The sequence below is a fragment of the Sinocyclocheilus anshuiensis genome, unplaced genomic scaffold (assembly GCF_001515605.1).
Source record: "Sinocyclocheilus anshuiensis isolate Anshui unplaced genomic scaffold, SAMN03320099.WGS_v1.1 scaffold385, whole genome shotgun sequence".
Classification (NCBI taxonomy): Eukaryota; Metazoa; Chordata; class Actinopteri; order Cypriniformes; family Cyprinidae; genus Sinocyclocheilus; species Sinocyclocheilus anshuiensis.
Genome location: NW_015539876.1, coordinates 264309 through 280049, shown reverse-complemented (window position 1 = coordinate 280049; position 15741 = coordinate 264309). Strand labels below are relative to the sequence as shown.

Genomic DNA, 15741 nt, shown 5'->3' with positions numbered 1-15741 from the left:
TGCTGGTCCTAGAGACAGCTGGCCGTGAGTGGGAGGTGTACTGAAATCCTCATCACTCATTTGCCATCCAGCTTGATTTGAAAAAGCTATAATCACAGAAGGGCTATTGCTTTATTTAAGAGAAAAGACGTCACATTGTGTAAGAAAATTAAACTGAAATGGTGTGATGCAACACATCCTGTTCCTGAAAATAATGCATTAGATGCAACAGGTTAGAGATGAACTGTGAAAGAATAAATATGATTTACTAGCAAGAAAATAAAACATCAGTGATGGCAACTTCAATAAGGAACGTAATTCATGATTAAAATGAAACTTTAAGATAAACAATCCAACTGTAATTTTATATATACATATTTAACATTTTATTATTTTTGTTAATATTGTTTTATATATCAGATTTAACAAATTCTTATATATATATATATATATATATATACTGTATATAGATAGATAGATAGATAGATATAGATATATATACTGTATATATCAATTAAAAAATTGGTTGTATATAAAACCAATAATAATATGCTAAAAAAATACAGAATACAAAATAAAATAATAATACAAAATACAGCTCCATGGCCAGCAAGTATTATTTATGGGCATTACATTTTCTCAATTTAGGCCGGTACTACAAAACGTTTTGGACCCTGGTCCTAACTGTAAAGTTGAATCACAGATCTTACACCAAATGACTGACTGACACTCACTGCAATGAATGGGATTAGGTCAGAGAAAGTGATTTACCTCTACTTGTGCTGATATCTTCCGTACCAACAGTGTGGCCAATCAGATGGTATTGGTTGAGACGTGACCCTTCCTCTGCCACTACCACAGACATGCCAGGGCCTTTAGTCCATTTATACACCACTTCTGAGATAGGGTAGGCATCTGGAAAAACACACAGTAGTTTACACTTATTATGCAGTGATAACCGTTATTAACCAGACTTTGCGAGTACCTGGAAGATTAGTTCAAATTAAATGTAATCTGTTTAGTCCCGTCTTTGAATAAGGTTGCATAAGTGTAACCCACTCTTGATTGTACAGTCATTGTCAGTTGATTGCATTGCGATTTACATGCAGGCAACTTTAATTTCTCAGATTTAGGAGGTACAGTGTCTACACCTGTCAATCATGGGGAAATATCAGCTTCCTTTATTAACAGGGAGCATGTTTTTCTGACTCTGCCAAGTGTAGAGCTAGGGTAATAAATTTAATCATCTGCAACTGTGTTGAAAAATAGGATCAGACCATAAGGGTTAAAAAAAGAGATTTCATAGACACCTGCACCTCAGGTGAAGACAACTAGAGGAACACCTCAATAAAGTGACACGACCTGAAGAGATAGCAAGTCTTTGCATATGTTAAAAAAGTGTAACCTCTGTATAGTTATCCTGCAAAAAAGCAAGAGATCTAAAAAAATAAATAAAAAAAAATCAGCCACTCCTTTTAAAACACTGATCCACAAAAACCTTTTTTTTTTCAATTTACATTTTATTTTATAATTCACTATAATTATTTTTATTGTATATTTATGTATTTTCGTTAGTTTATTTTGCAAACTGTAATCAACTCATATTCAACACAATGTGAAACAAAATTTTCAGTAGACGCTAGTTTCACATAAAATAGCTGCAGCTTTACAGTTTCTTAACACTCCATTTTTTTCCCTTTCGCCCCCTCCCACCATCGTGACATTCAATCTTGAAGCAAAACATTAATCCTGCCACTCTCACGCCACATGTCTCCATCACAATTAAGATTGACTTCGACCATCTAGACTGAGGGATTATTCTGCCAACAATCTACACACACAGACGCACATAGCCTTAGATACCCCTAGCAAATTCCTGCAAACTAATTCACAATTTACAAATTGTCAGTCTCACCACCCCCACTCCTCTATTCTTCCCCTGACTAGGAAAATCAAACTCGCTATCCACTTTTAGGAAGCATTCAAACACAGTTCAGTTATAGTGAAAGCTCTCATCTGGGTACCCCTACAGATAATGATGTACTTTTACCAAAAAAACAGTGCCAAATTGCCTCGGATGGTCACAGAAAAGTCTTTTGCATGTTGAAATGCTGTAATAATATAAGGTATTATGTAAGGCATCATAGGCAAGTAGCTTCTAGGCCATTCTCAAAGACACTTCTCAGAATGGATAGTCCACTTGAGGGCAAGTCCACACATTACCTGTTAAGACTCTATAGGGCACCAGCCAAATGAGATTGTAAAGGTAATACTGAGTGCTGGGAGAGAGAGCATAGTTAGGTAGTTAGTTCAAAATGCTGGCAAGTCCTATAATTTTCTATTTTTAACTACAGCATTTTATACAACACTTTGTTATGCAACACTTTTGGGACAAATGTACTGTATTTTTACTGTTAACTGTAGAAAGTTCTATAAACAACTCACAGTGGGTTTTATTCATGAAACATGCACAGAATTGTTTAATATTTATAATTTTTTGCATTTAAATCAATAGGTAGATTTACACACAAATGGGTTTAAATACAATTTACACAAAAATGCTGTGTGTTTCATAAAAAAGGCCCAATGTTTTTATAGAAAGGAATCAATCTCTCTAAATGTTTAATTGTAAAACATCTTCCTCTGGTATTTTTGTTATTTTTGTTTTGCTATAGTGATAATTCCTATATTTTCCTAAGCATTGAAAAATCAAGTATCTCTGAGCTGATATCAAGTTTGTATTCTGTGTTATTTCCCTTTCTGACACACAAAAACAGAGCACATTACTGCTGTCATCATTATTGTGGATTTATGGTATGAACCTTTACCGACTGTGTGTGACATTTCAGACTTTTTGAGAACCCTGAACAAAACCTGAAACTCTTTTTTTAAGGGTTAGATATTAGTTCTCCTAAGGACAGTGTTTGAAGTGGAAATTATGGTATAATTATAAAGGTACAGTAATGAACAACATGTGCATGAGGAAAATATAGATTTTGTGTGTTTATATTATATCCAGAGCACTGTGGGAGATGTTATTCTTACTTTTTTGACATACTGTAGTCTGTAAGACATTAAGGAAAGAGCATTTGATAAACCAAAGGAAGTGACAAGGTCTAGCTAACAGAGGACAAAATATTTCTCATAGGTCAAAGGTGAAGACTTGAGGGAAACAAATGTAGCTCTTCATTATGACAGGGTCACCACAGCCCAAAGAGAAAATAGCCTGTAGAATAACCTTCTTACTCACACACGACTGAAACGCTTTCCAGTAAAATGAAATCATTCAGTGTGGATTGACTTGACAGAATGTGTGCGCGCATATACAGGTTTGGCTATACTCGAGAGTGCCAAAATTTTGGGAAATGTCCTCAAAAATAGAGTGAAACGTCAAACACCCACAAAGTGGTCCTCACTTGATGAGATGTCCTCATTAATACAGTAAAACAATGTGTGTGTGTGTGTGTGTGTGTGTGTGTGTGTGTGTGTGAGCTTATTTTATTCCAAGTCTAAATCAATTTTATATTTAATGTCAGAGTTTTCATTTTGCTTGTGCATCTCATTTACAATCCACTCTTGTTTTTAATGTAATATTGAATGCCTTTCAGCATTTCAAATCAATAACAACGTAAAGTAACTTAAAGAACTTAAGTAGCACTTAATTAATTCATTCAACAATTCGTGTTTAAATAAAAAAAAAAAAAAAGAATAAATATCTCTTTCTCAAACATTTGCTAATAAACAAGCTAGAATAAATATAGTCAGTGTTTAGAATTCCTCTCCAGATTTTACCACAAAAATGGCAGCATAAATAATATAAACTCCATTTATACAAAGAAATAACAAAAACAGCACTCCCTCCTTTTTTACAAACACCCACACCTTTCAACCTGTCCCTATAAAGCCTGTCTTTCCTAACACTGAGATTATGAGGCTTGGCTGCCCTAAGGTGACCCTAATACTCTATACATCAGCTAGTGACATCTTTAGCCATTAGCTAAGCAGGTTGAGAAGCAAACACAGTATTCTTAAAGCTGCAGGATATGTTTATGATTGTAAGGTTTGGTTGTTGAAATGCCGTTTTGTGTGTGTGTGTGTGTGTGTGTGTGTGTGTTTAGACATAGTTTGAATGATTATGCATATTTGTTTAGTGTCTGTCTACTGCCTATTCTTTAAATACCTGTTGACCTGTATCTCAACTCATTATTTTGTAGACCTACCTCTATGGTATATCCTCCATTGCTGACCTATGCCTTATCTTATTTCTCCCTCAAAACTCTCTGGGAAGAGATATATTGGATTAATCTGAACGAAAATATGAATCACCACCATTGGGGACCTTTACAAGGTTGACTCATCCCACAGTAATCTTTGGTCTATATAATCTTTTGAGGTGAATCTGCTGGCACGGGAACCCGAAGGCTGTACTGCAGTACAGGAAGTGCTAAATATACACTATACTGGTCATCTAATAAAACTTAATGGACATGGCAGAAAGTAGATATCAAAAAAAGATATACAGACTGAAGAATATGTAGTGAAAGACAGGGAGAAAAATATCAGAAAATTGTGACTTACTAATTTTGTTGTTGTTTTTGCATCAAACATTGCTGAATAATGACTGTATAAATGACCGTTCATTTAGAAAACCTACAGAGCTTTCCACTCAACAGTCTCTACATCAAACTAATATAATAATTAAACCAAAAATTACCAAATTATTTAATCTATATTTATTAATTTGAATTCAAGTAATCATGTAATAACTGGGTTAATATACAGTCAGACAGCTCCTAGACACTCCACAGTCTCTCTCTTCTCACATAATAAAATCATTTCAACTCCAATCAATATTTCATGTCTAGCCATGCAATGAGTGGGATAATGTACTGTACAGCCAGCCGATCTTTACAGCAACATAAACCCTCTCAGGGTGATACAATACCTCAGCTTCACATCAGGGACTATTTTGTGATAATGACAGGATGACTTTACATTAATCATGAAGTTAATGCCTTTGTACCTCAATGTGCTTAGTCCATAGCTGAAGATGTACATTATGTCTGTGGAGATTAACCACAAGAAAGATTGTCTGTGTCTATTTGAAGAGCAGAATATTCCTTAACAAAAGGCTTAACATAACGCAAACAATAGTTCCACAACTCCGAACCGCTGTCGTTTATACGGACGGCATTGCCTTTCTAAGGCATTTTGGTTGAGATGATAGTTAAAACCAGGCATCTGTCACCGTTATCCAACCAGCCAAACAAAAGCTGCTAAGTGCAGACAGAATTTATATAACCCTTTACATAACAGAGCACAATACTTCAAGTAAACACATTTGTTGTGTGATTTACAAGTTAAATCATTCTCTGCTGCCTGTATATAGAGTAACTCATGCAAGGGAAATAGTGTTAAACAAGTCTGTGAACTCTAAGTTTGTAAGTACGTATGAGTCCTAATAAAGGCTACATTTTCAATTACCACCTGACAATGAATAATTAATACCATTTGAGACATTTGAGATAGCTCACAGGGTGTTTTGAATCTTAAGTAGAACGTAAAATTAAAAATGACTAATTAAACAAAATGACTAAATAATAAAAGACAATCATTTCTGTGCAGGATAGTTCATGTTTATTAACACCGTACTATTCATTTGTGAAGATCGTGCTCAACCTTCATCAAATATTTATAGCGGATTAAGTAGTTCTTGCTTCTATAATAAAATAGGTAATTTATGAACAGATCAATGAGAGGAAAAAAAATGAAATCAAGTAAATGTTGTTGGATATGCTATTGTCCATAACGTAGATCTGAACAAAGCAAGAAAAAAAAATCCTGCCACACTTAAGGCAGTCTCCAGAACTGACAATAAGAGATCTTTTGTAAGTCTTGTAACTACTAAGACTTGTTATTATTGTTATTAAAATATTTTCAGTATACCAAACAAAAGAAGGAGAGTGATTTTTAGACAGCGTAGTATTTTAAATTGATCCAGTGTGGCTGGTTTAACATTAGTTTCAAGGATTGTCTGCATCCATCAATTTGGATTCAGGTCAAACCTCACTGGCTACTACAATTTTACTAGAGTGATTAGATTTTATACTGTACTTCTAACTACGTTGATGCTCTAATTTAAAAATCCATCCAATCACACTGGGAAGCCTATGAGATTCCCAAAAGCACGGATTCAAACTCATTTTAGGTCACGGGCCAGATTAGATTAAACGTCAATTTATGCTGGCCGATTATTTTATTAGTTTTTATTTATTTTTTGTTAAATCTTGATGTATTCATGGACAGTATAAGCACAATATGTGGTTTTATTTAACATTTGAAGTCCAAGAGCAACTTTCACAAGACTAATATATACACATACACAACTGATAATTAGAAATATTGGTCCCACTTTATATTAAGTGGCCTTAACTACTATGTACTTACATTTAAATTAATAATTTGGTGCAATGCACTTATTGTGTACATACATGTTTTTACATTGTACTTATAATTTAAAAATGCCTTCATGTAATTACATCTGCAATTAATTTCTGTAACTACATTTATAATTACACTGTTGACCCATCCGTTACACCTTAACCCACCCTTAAAGCTACCCAAACCACCAAACCTGTCCCATAACCTTACCCGTATCCCACCTCAATAGCAGCAAAAGTGTTTTGCAATACAATATGAACACAATAAGTACATTGTACTTATTTTTTGATGCAGGTACATAGTAGTTAAGGCCACTTAATATAAAGTGGGACCAAAATATTAATTACCACACGCAAAAAAAAAAAAAAAAATGACAGCAGTATAATTTCAGTGTCACTGAGATAGCTTTTATTTATATTTTGAATTAGTTTTTTTATTTTTATATTATCAACTTTTATTCATTTTGTTTCTTTTTGTAATTTTTATTACAGTAGTTTGTGTTTTTAAAATATTTATATTTAGTATTTATTAACTACTGCAATTTACTGCCATTTTAGTTATTTCAGTACCATTTTAGTATCATGTTAATCTAAATGAAAATGAGAATTATTGCCTTGGCAACTAGCTGAAATCAAATAAGTTTCATTTTTATTTCAGTTTAAGTTTATTTTATTTCAACTATAATAACCCTGGAACACAGCTAACAAAACAAATGTAACATATCAGCTGACGTGCTGTAGCAAAAGTGAATATTTTTTAAATTTAAATGTTTAAACGTTCAAATCATCCCACAGGCCAGACTACCCTATACGAGGTCTTCAAAACATGAACTTAGAACTTCAGGTCATGAGGGATTTTACTGTGCCGCTACAAATATACAACTGATCTGAAATATTCAGATATGCATGATCCTGAAAAGCACTGTCTGTCTTGGTTTCTGCTGTATCCCAACCCAAAGGCTCTCCATGCACAGCCCTATCCTGTAATGCCCTGAACATCAGAGAAACTTGAGCCCATCTCAGGTCATTCCTGGCTTCTTAGCACCAAAAAGCCTTCCTTTTGTGTGCGTGTGCAGTGTGTACGTGAGCGCGGGAGGGTTGGCAGGACACCTTCCTACTAATCCGGTCCTCAAGTCACCCTCCTCTCTGCAAACACCAGGTGATAATCTTAATCCTGCTCTTGGGACAGGATGCCACGTGATAATAAGACTAAACCAGACTCAGTACTATGTGTTCAGACATACCTTAAACACCAGTCCGTCAAGCTGTTTCTATATAATTTTCAAAAAGTGTGGTAGATTAGATAGATCTTATACTTGCATCTTGTTTATTTAAATTAGAGATATCGTTCAATGCATTTACTTAATAAAATGGATGTAATCTTGCATTTTGAGTAGTGACTATATACTTCATCAGAGGGATTCTTTTATGATTTCTTGGAATCTGCTGAAACATGTACAATGGGTTTTTTGGGGGGAATGGCGATTGTTCTTCATTCAGAATAAAACATAGACTATAGACTTACAGCTGCCAAATTTGAGTGGGCAGGCATGAGCATCCATAGGAAAATCCTCCAACTGCATGGGACACTCCGCTGATATGGTCAATCTGAAGAGAGAAAAATTAAAAATTAAAAAAATGTTTAAATTAAAATATGATTATCAGCACTTCTGAATATGTTTTAAAGATCAGTTTTTAGTATAAACATGTCTTAAGTAATCATCAGCTTAGTGACAATTGTCACTGGAGCTGATTGTAATTCCATCAACGTTCAATGTCTTGTTGAAAATCTTCCTAATGTAGCTATAGGCCTGAAAAGCTTGTGTATATTAATAGTAAGACTGAGCTTGTGTGTAGTGTTGAGTCTTGTCTTAGATGTATTTATACAAGGGTGCCATCAAGTGCCAGAAGTAGGAATGCTGCCAAATCGGTGAAGTAAATCACTGCTAATTATGGCTTTAAGCACACACACACACACACACACATACTTCACAAAAACATACATACAAATGCCATTCCCTATTCAATATTCAGTTTTGCATTCCAATCCATTTTAAACGCTCAAGCTGCATACAGAAGGATTTAAAAGATCTCTTTTGAACTGGCATCGCCACCTATTGGAATATTTGAGGACTACAAGCTACAAAATAATTACTGTGCTATGTCACTACCTTCAGTGCTATCACAAACTAGTGATGACTGATTCAATTTCAACTATTCAAGTTATTAAATTAGATAAACTAAAGCTACGTATAATTAATATTGTTGTTGTTGCTTTTTTATGGAATGAACCATTTTCACATTTCAGGGGTTCTCAGAAGCGGAAGTCTAGTTGTAGTGGTGAATGGAAACTACAAAAAATAAATTAATTAATTATTAATAACAAAAAAAATCCACCATAACTTGGACTATGACTTATCTATCTATGACTTTCCAAAAGAGGGGGAAAAATACTGAGAGATTGATTCAAATTAGCTTTCACTCTGTCAGCCTTTGTATTAGAAACACTCATGCAGCAGTGTTAACTAGTTTAATGTAATGTAATGCCAAGGTAAAAAAACAAAAAGTATAGTGTTATAAATGTACATTAAATTAAAAAAAAAAAGAAAATATAAAAAAACTTAGATTTAAGTTTAATCTTAATCTTAAATTAGATTCACAATGATTTACTAGATTTTAATTTTTCACAGTCAGTCAATCTTCAAACATAGATTTTTTTGTATAATATGATTATCACTTGTGAACTTAAAAACATTTAATTAAAGGTGCTATGGAATGATATTTATTGTGAAAATCGCTATACAAAAAAATCGGATTGAATTGAAAATGTTTCATGTATACATCTAACATTATTCAAACAGCGGGTTAATATATATATATATATAAATCACAGTATTTCATACACAGTATATATAAGTCTTTATTCGTGAAAAAAAAATAGTTTCCTTTATTCCTAAACGTTTAAAGCCCCTAATGTAGAGAACTCTGCAGTGGCTGAATCCTGGCTATCCCGTAGCCCCCTCTAGTGGACCACTTATGATACACAGCTTTTTAATTTTATAACCATGATTTCCTGAAAAGATTTAAGGCTAAACACATTAAATGTGATGGAGATGGATTTTGCAACTGGACAACATCAATTCATTCTATCTGCAAGAGTGCAGCTGAATCTGATTGCTGGATGTTAAAGAGTATATAAGTGATCTAACATGACATTAGAAATATGAAATGGAAGTAGCATCATATTATTATTGTCCTTCTTGTCAAACAGCCCAAAGGTTTCAGGCACTTCCCATTACATAGAAGTCATACATTCAACAAATACATCCATGAGATTTACAATGTCTGGTTGCATAAAGTCTATTTAAATCAATGTTCAAAGTGTGCTGCTAAAGCAAAAATCAGCTTGGCCATTTAGCAAAGCAATTATATGAGATCAAGGCTGATCATAGCTAGCATTACCATTATGGTTACAGGATGGCTGCCATATTATGCTGCTTTGTAGCCATTAAGCCCTTCCCTCAACATCCCGGCTGGAGCCTATTCAATGCTTTGGTGTAAGCAATGAAATAAGATGTCAGCGTTGACCCTCAGCTGACAGCGTAATGAAGGGTTTGATATTGCCACTCTACTGGAACTGCTTAAAACCTCCATCATCAGCATCTGAGGATGAGACCGGGGTTGAAGGGCCCGTGGTTGTATCTCTGACTAGAAATCCTGTGAGAATGTAATTAATGGGGCGGGACACGTGAGGCGCTGTTCCTTCACTTAATCAGCACAGGGCCTTCATCTCTGACAGCTCCATGATGAATTGCTGTATTGGAAAAATTAAGGACTGTCCTCTAAACTCAACCTCTATTCGACCAGCTCACATAACTTTATCAAAACCAGCCATATGGGAGGCGAAGGGCTTGCTATGTACTTACTGAACACAGTTAGTGCTAAGGTCAGCATGGCTGGATGTGGAGATGAAATGATGTGGCACTGGGGCCTTGACAAATCATGGGCTCTCAGAGCTGTATCCTGACAGTGAACTTTATTTGGTCTGTGACAGCCCATTAAAGCTCATAAATTATTATTTTCTGTTCTTCCTTTGGCTGTCTTACAAATTTCACAGGAACATTCTGTAGAAGTCCTATGTATCTCTAAATAACGAGTGCCAACTTAATAGTAATATACAAACCTAAGCTGTAATTATAAATAATGCACTTATTAAAATACTACTTTCTTATAGTTTCCTTAAATATTAAAGAGATAATATTGTAATAGATTGTACTTTTTAATATTAGAAGTGTCTACCTTTCAGATTGTATATACAGTGCATGCATGTGTCATTGCAATATCTAAAAAATTATGGTACATAAATCACTACAGGACTTTGTATTAATTTGCACATTCACAGTCAAGTAGCAGTTTGAAAAAACATGGAAAATCATGTATCTGTTCATTATATGTACATTTGTATACACAAAAATACAAACACATTAATTTATAAATTAAGGGGTATATCAAAGGTAAAATTTTAACAATTGCTCATTGAAAAATTCATATTGGTCGACCATTAATCTGATATCTAATATTGAGGCGGACATGTCCCTCTCAATGTCTATGTTGGTTAAGAAAGACCCTCTTTAAAAATGTTTTTATTTTATATTTAAAATTTTTACAATGCATGTTTGCCTGCTGCACCATTTGTCTCAACACTGAGCTCAAGCAAAGAAGTTATTTTAAAAACATGGCAGATCCTTCAGAAGATGTGACAGTTTCTAGAACATCTCCCTTTTGTTCGGTCTCATAACCTCCTTTTTAACTCTAATAAAAGCCTGTAGACTGCATTCCACTTTTAGAATGTGGGTGGTGAAACTGTTTTGCCCTGCTTTTTCATGGCAGCTAAGGTGCTCCTTTCCATTTCAGCAGGAAAAAAAAAAAACCTTATTGCTGATAACTTTTCCGGAAACAATGTGCGCATTAGTGAGTGGTAAAAGTATTAAGGTAGAATGACATCAAAAAGATTTGCATACGCAGGGTAAGAGTTGTGGAAGTGTACATAAGACTGTAAGCGTAAATTAAATTTGCATGCGCAAGAGAAGCTTTGTAAAACAGTCTTATGTACACTTCCACAACTCTTACCCTGCGTATGCAAATCTTTTTGACGTCATTCTACCTTCATATAAAAGGCTCTTTTAATGGTTCGCATGCACTGTTAGGAAATGCAACACTGGGCAGAGTTTATTGTAGGCAAGCTACAATAGCTCCACCATTGATTTCTAAATGACATGCTTCGAGTCATTTCCTCTCAGAGTCATTAATGTTTGATTGATGATCTTGTTCAATCTACAATCCAAAAAAGGAGCTACTGTATATCTAAGGCTTTAGCAATTGAGCAATTTTGTAATATGCATTTGGTCTCGCAATATGCAACACAGACAATAAAATACAAAAAAATAAATAAATAAAAAAGCAAAGATCCGCAAATGAGAAAGAAATGTGTTTCATGTAAATGAAATGATCCATGCTCTTTGACTTTTTCATTTATTTTATATTGCTTTAGCCCCACTACATGAAATCTAATTGTTACCTCTTTGTGAAACTCACCAAATCCCCCTTTGCAATTAAATTTGAGTTAATAAAAGCTTATAACTCATTATATAATGGATCACCATAAGTGTAACCTCAGGGAATAAAAAGAATTTATACATAACCACCACAATCTAAACACTTTACGATTGTGCTCCTCAAAATTCAGCACTTACTCAAGCAGATTCTACTACAGAGAGGATTTAGTATTGATGCCATTTGAGAACAACAATAGCGGCTTTTATACAGCACTAACACAGCAGTCTATGGTACTTGGCAGTAGATTGTTGCTGATGATAACATGGAGAGCAGAAACTGTGTGTGTGTGTGTGTGTGTGTGTGTGTGTGTGTGTGTGTGTGTGTGTGTTCTCTCCCTCTACCCTGATACTGCGAGTAATGGAGCAAACAGTCTGTGAAGAACAACTCAACAAGAGGGGCATAAAACATACAGCCACATGGCCTTTTCCGCTTTCTCCTTTTCCTTTGTTTCTATCTCTTGCATTGTCTCATCCCCATCTTGCTTTCTTTTCTCTGGAAAACCCTTAGGTTGGAACACCCTTGGATGACTGATCCAGGGCACAAAGAGAAAACAAAATAAACTAGATACAGTAGGTACACTAGGTACATTTTCTGAAGAAAATGTGCATGGAGTTTCAATAAAATTAAATTGCTTCTGGAGCCTCAGTACACTACTCAAAGTCAAAAGAATTTTTAAACTTGCAAACTAGGTAAAATTATCTATCCGGATAACATAAATGGGGTTTTGTCAAAAGTGCAAAAATAACATATGATTAGTCTTGGTAGCATCAGCAATGATGGACTGAAAAAAAAAACAAAAAAAAAAACAGTAACATTTTGCCACTTATGCCATAATTTTCCAGCAAAAGCATTTGTAAATTTTCCTGTATAATTATAATAGCTGTATAATTTAGAATTTTTTATTTTATTTATTTATTTAAAAGAAAGCTTTAAGTTTTATTTAAAAAATAATGTGTGTAAAAAGGTATAATATAACATAATAAAATAATTAAAAATATTCAAATATAAATATAACTAGCAATTAATTAAATTATAAATGTACAAATTAAAATAAAAAAAATAGAAAAAAATAATTTCTAATATTTTGTGTTAGGGCCTGTGAAAATGTTGGCAGGGCAAGTAGATAGACAGACAGACAGACGGATGGACAGACAGACAGACAGACAGACAGATTCCTTTGTTTCTATCTCTTGCATTGTCTCATCCCCATCTTGCTTTCTTTTCTCTGGAAAACCCTTAGGTTGGAACACCCTTGGATGACTGATCCAGGGCACAAAGAGAAAACAAAATAAACTAGATACAGTAGGTACACTAGGTACATTTTCTGAAGAAAATGTGCATGGAGTTTCAATAAAATTAAATTGCTTCTGGAGCCTCAGTACACTACTCAAAGTCAAAAGAATTTTTAAACTTGCAAACTAGGTAAAATTATCTATCCGGATAACATAAATGGGGTTTTGTCAAAAGTGCAAAAATAACATATGATTAGTCTTGGTAGCATCAGCAATGATGGACTGAAAAAAAAAACAAAAAAAAAAACAGTAACATTTTGCCACTTATGCCATAATTTTCCAGCAAAAGCATTTGTAAATTTTCCTGTATAATTATAATAGCTGTATAATTTAGAATTTTTTATTTTATTTATTTATTTAAAAGAAAGCTTTAAGTTTTATTTAAAAAATAATGTGTGTAAAAAGGTATAATATAACATAATAAAATAATTAAAAATATTCAAATATAAATATAACTAGCAATTAATTAAATTATAAATGTACAAATTAAAATAAAAAAAATAGAAAAAAATAATTTCTAATATTTTGTGTTAGGGCCTGTGAAAATGTTGGCAGGGCAAGTAGATAGACAGACAGACAGACGGATGGACAGACAGACAGACAGACAGACAGACAGACAGATAGATAGATAGATAGATAGATAGTAGGGATGCACCAATTCCACTTTTTTCAGAACGAGTCCGATACCGATACTTTCATTTTTGGTACTCGCCGATACCGATACCTGTATTTTCACAGCATTTGTAATTTTTTTTTTAATATTGGGTACAGAAACAAAATAATAGTAATAATAATAATAATATGAATCATGTTAGTTGGCTTCATTTAGCAAACAGATATTACCTTCAGTTATTTCCACACTTAATTATACCTGTTAAAATGTATTGTATAAGCTTTTGTTACTTTCACTGTTCATTTTAATGGCGCATTAGAGCTGCTCCATTGCAGCAGCTCAATACTGTAATCACAAAACGTTTTCCTAAAATAATGCAGGGAACCACTCGTTATACATTATACAAGTGCACGCGTACTGTTTTGGTGATGTAATTTGCGTCACGCGCACAGGGACGCATTATGACACAGCAGTGCCCTGGGCACGGACCGATTAAAGGCCCCCCTCGGTTGAAATTTCGTTCCTTTTTTATTCGAAATTTTTCCAAACTTGTTAACTATATCACGATTCTCAAATATAAGTAAGTACATTTTGCACCCTTATAGATCATGTTAGTTTATCTATAATGGGCTATAGGAAAAGTAGCCTAATATTAGTGTAATCTATTAACTAGCCTATGCATAAAACCCGTCTTTTAACTTGTACTAGATATGGGTTTCATGTCATAGAATATTTTTAATATGGCTGACTTTGTATTTAAGGTAAATTTAATAAAAACATTGCAAGTTACTAATTATAACACTTGCATTGTACATAAAGAGAGCAAAGAATATTTGCATTATCAAAGAATATTAACTTCAGTTAACTTCAACAACTCCCATTATAATCACTGAAGCTATTTATACTGTGAAATGAATATCTTACTTACATAGTACACACATCTGCACTTTGTTTATAATGAGAGAATTCGCCAGAGAGCCGCATTCAGTCAGCGAGCGCGCGCATTGAACAAAACACAGGCTTTTCAGCGATGACTCATCTGAATGCCTCTGATTGGCCATTGCATTCATAAGCTCAACAGAATCCTGTGTGATTGGTTAATGCGCAGCACTGTAAAAATGCGTCTGGCTCAGCCCAGCCAAAGCACGAACGCAGATTTACGGTAAATTTGGCAGCTGATGCTGTGCCGCACTGAACGTTCTAATCGTATCAAATATAAAATATATATATATTATTCAGCCATTTTTGGTCTTTTGGAAGCTGCATTCAAAATCCACTTTGCTTAAAATCCTGAGGGGGCATGGTTGAAATCGCGTTCTTGGAGGAGCAGTATTTCGGCTGGGCCCCCCTCTGATCTAGTGCCCTGGGCACGTGCCCGGTAGGCCCGTGCGTTAATCCGTGACGCGCCGTGTACACGGACCCTCGCGTACGAGTAAAAACCGAAGTATACTTTGGCCTTAAAGCAAGCTAAACATACGCAGCGTGCACACATTTGTATTGGTGCAGAATGAGAGAGACTCTTACAGCCTAGCGCATTTCACCCAAACTGCTAGTTTCACTCCTGCTTTAAATAAAGTTGTGTATGCTTGACATTTAAAATAAATGCTGTTTATAGTGAATGCCCCTATAATTTTTGTTTATTTTATATTTACGATTTAGTTTTAATCAAAATACATGCGCTAATGGAGCGAACAGCAATCAAGATCATGCAACAGAAGTGCGCGCTCTCTGACTCTCTCTCTCTCTCTCTCTCTCTCTCTCTCTCTCTCTCTCTCTCGCTCTCCTTACCGTCCAATAACTT

At 34.4% G+C, this 15741-nt stretch overlaps 2 protein-coding genes across 4 annotated transcripts in view; one reads left to right on the top strand and one right to left on the bottom strand.

Moving 5' to 3' along the window:
• The window catches only part of LOC107685288 (gamma-aminobutyric acid receptor subunit beta-3-like), a 73549-nt gene that overhangs the window by 2585 nt on the left and 55223 nt on the right, over nucleotides 1-15741 (top strand). The gene's annotated exons all lie outside the window — the stretch shown is intronic.
• Nucleotides 1-15741, bottom strand: part of gabra5 (gamma-aminobutyric acid type A receptor subunit alpha5) — a 32035-nt gene that overhangs the window by 10772 nt on the left and 5522 nt on the right. For all 3 annotated transcript variants that reach the window (XM_016481821.1, XM_016481822.1, XM_016481823.1), the window contains exons 7-8: nucleotides 7945-8027; nucleotides 751-894 (exon numbers count right to left, since the gene is read on the bottom strand). In XM_016481821.1, coding sequence (XP_016337307.1) covers nucleotides 751-894; nucleotides 7945-8027 — 227 coding nt within the window. The remainder of the gene's footprint in view (nucleotides 1-750; nucleotides 895-7944; nucleotides 8028-15741) is intronic.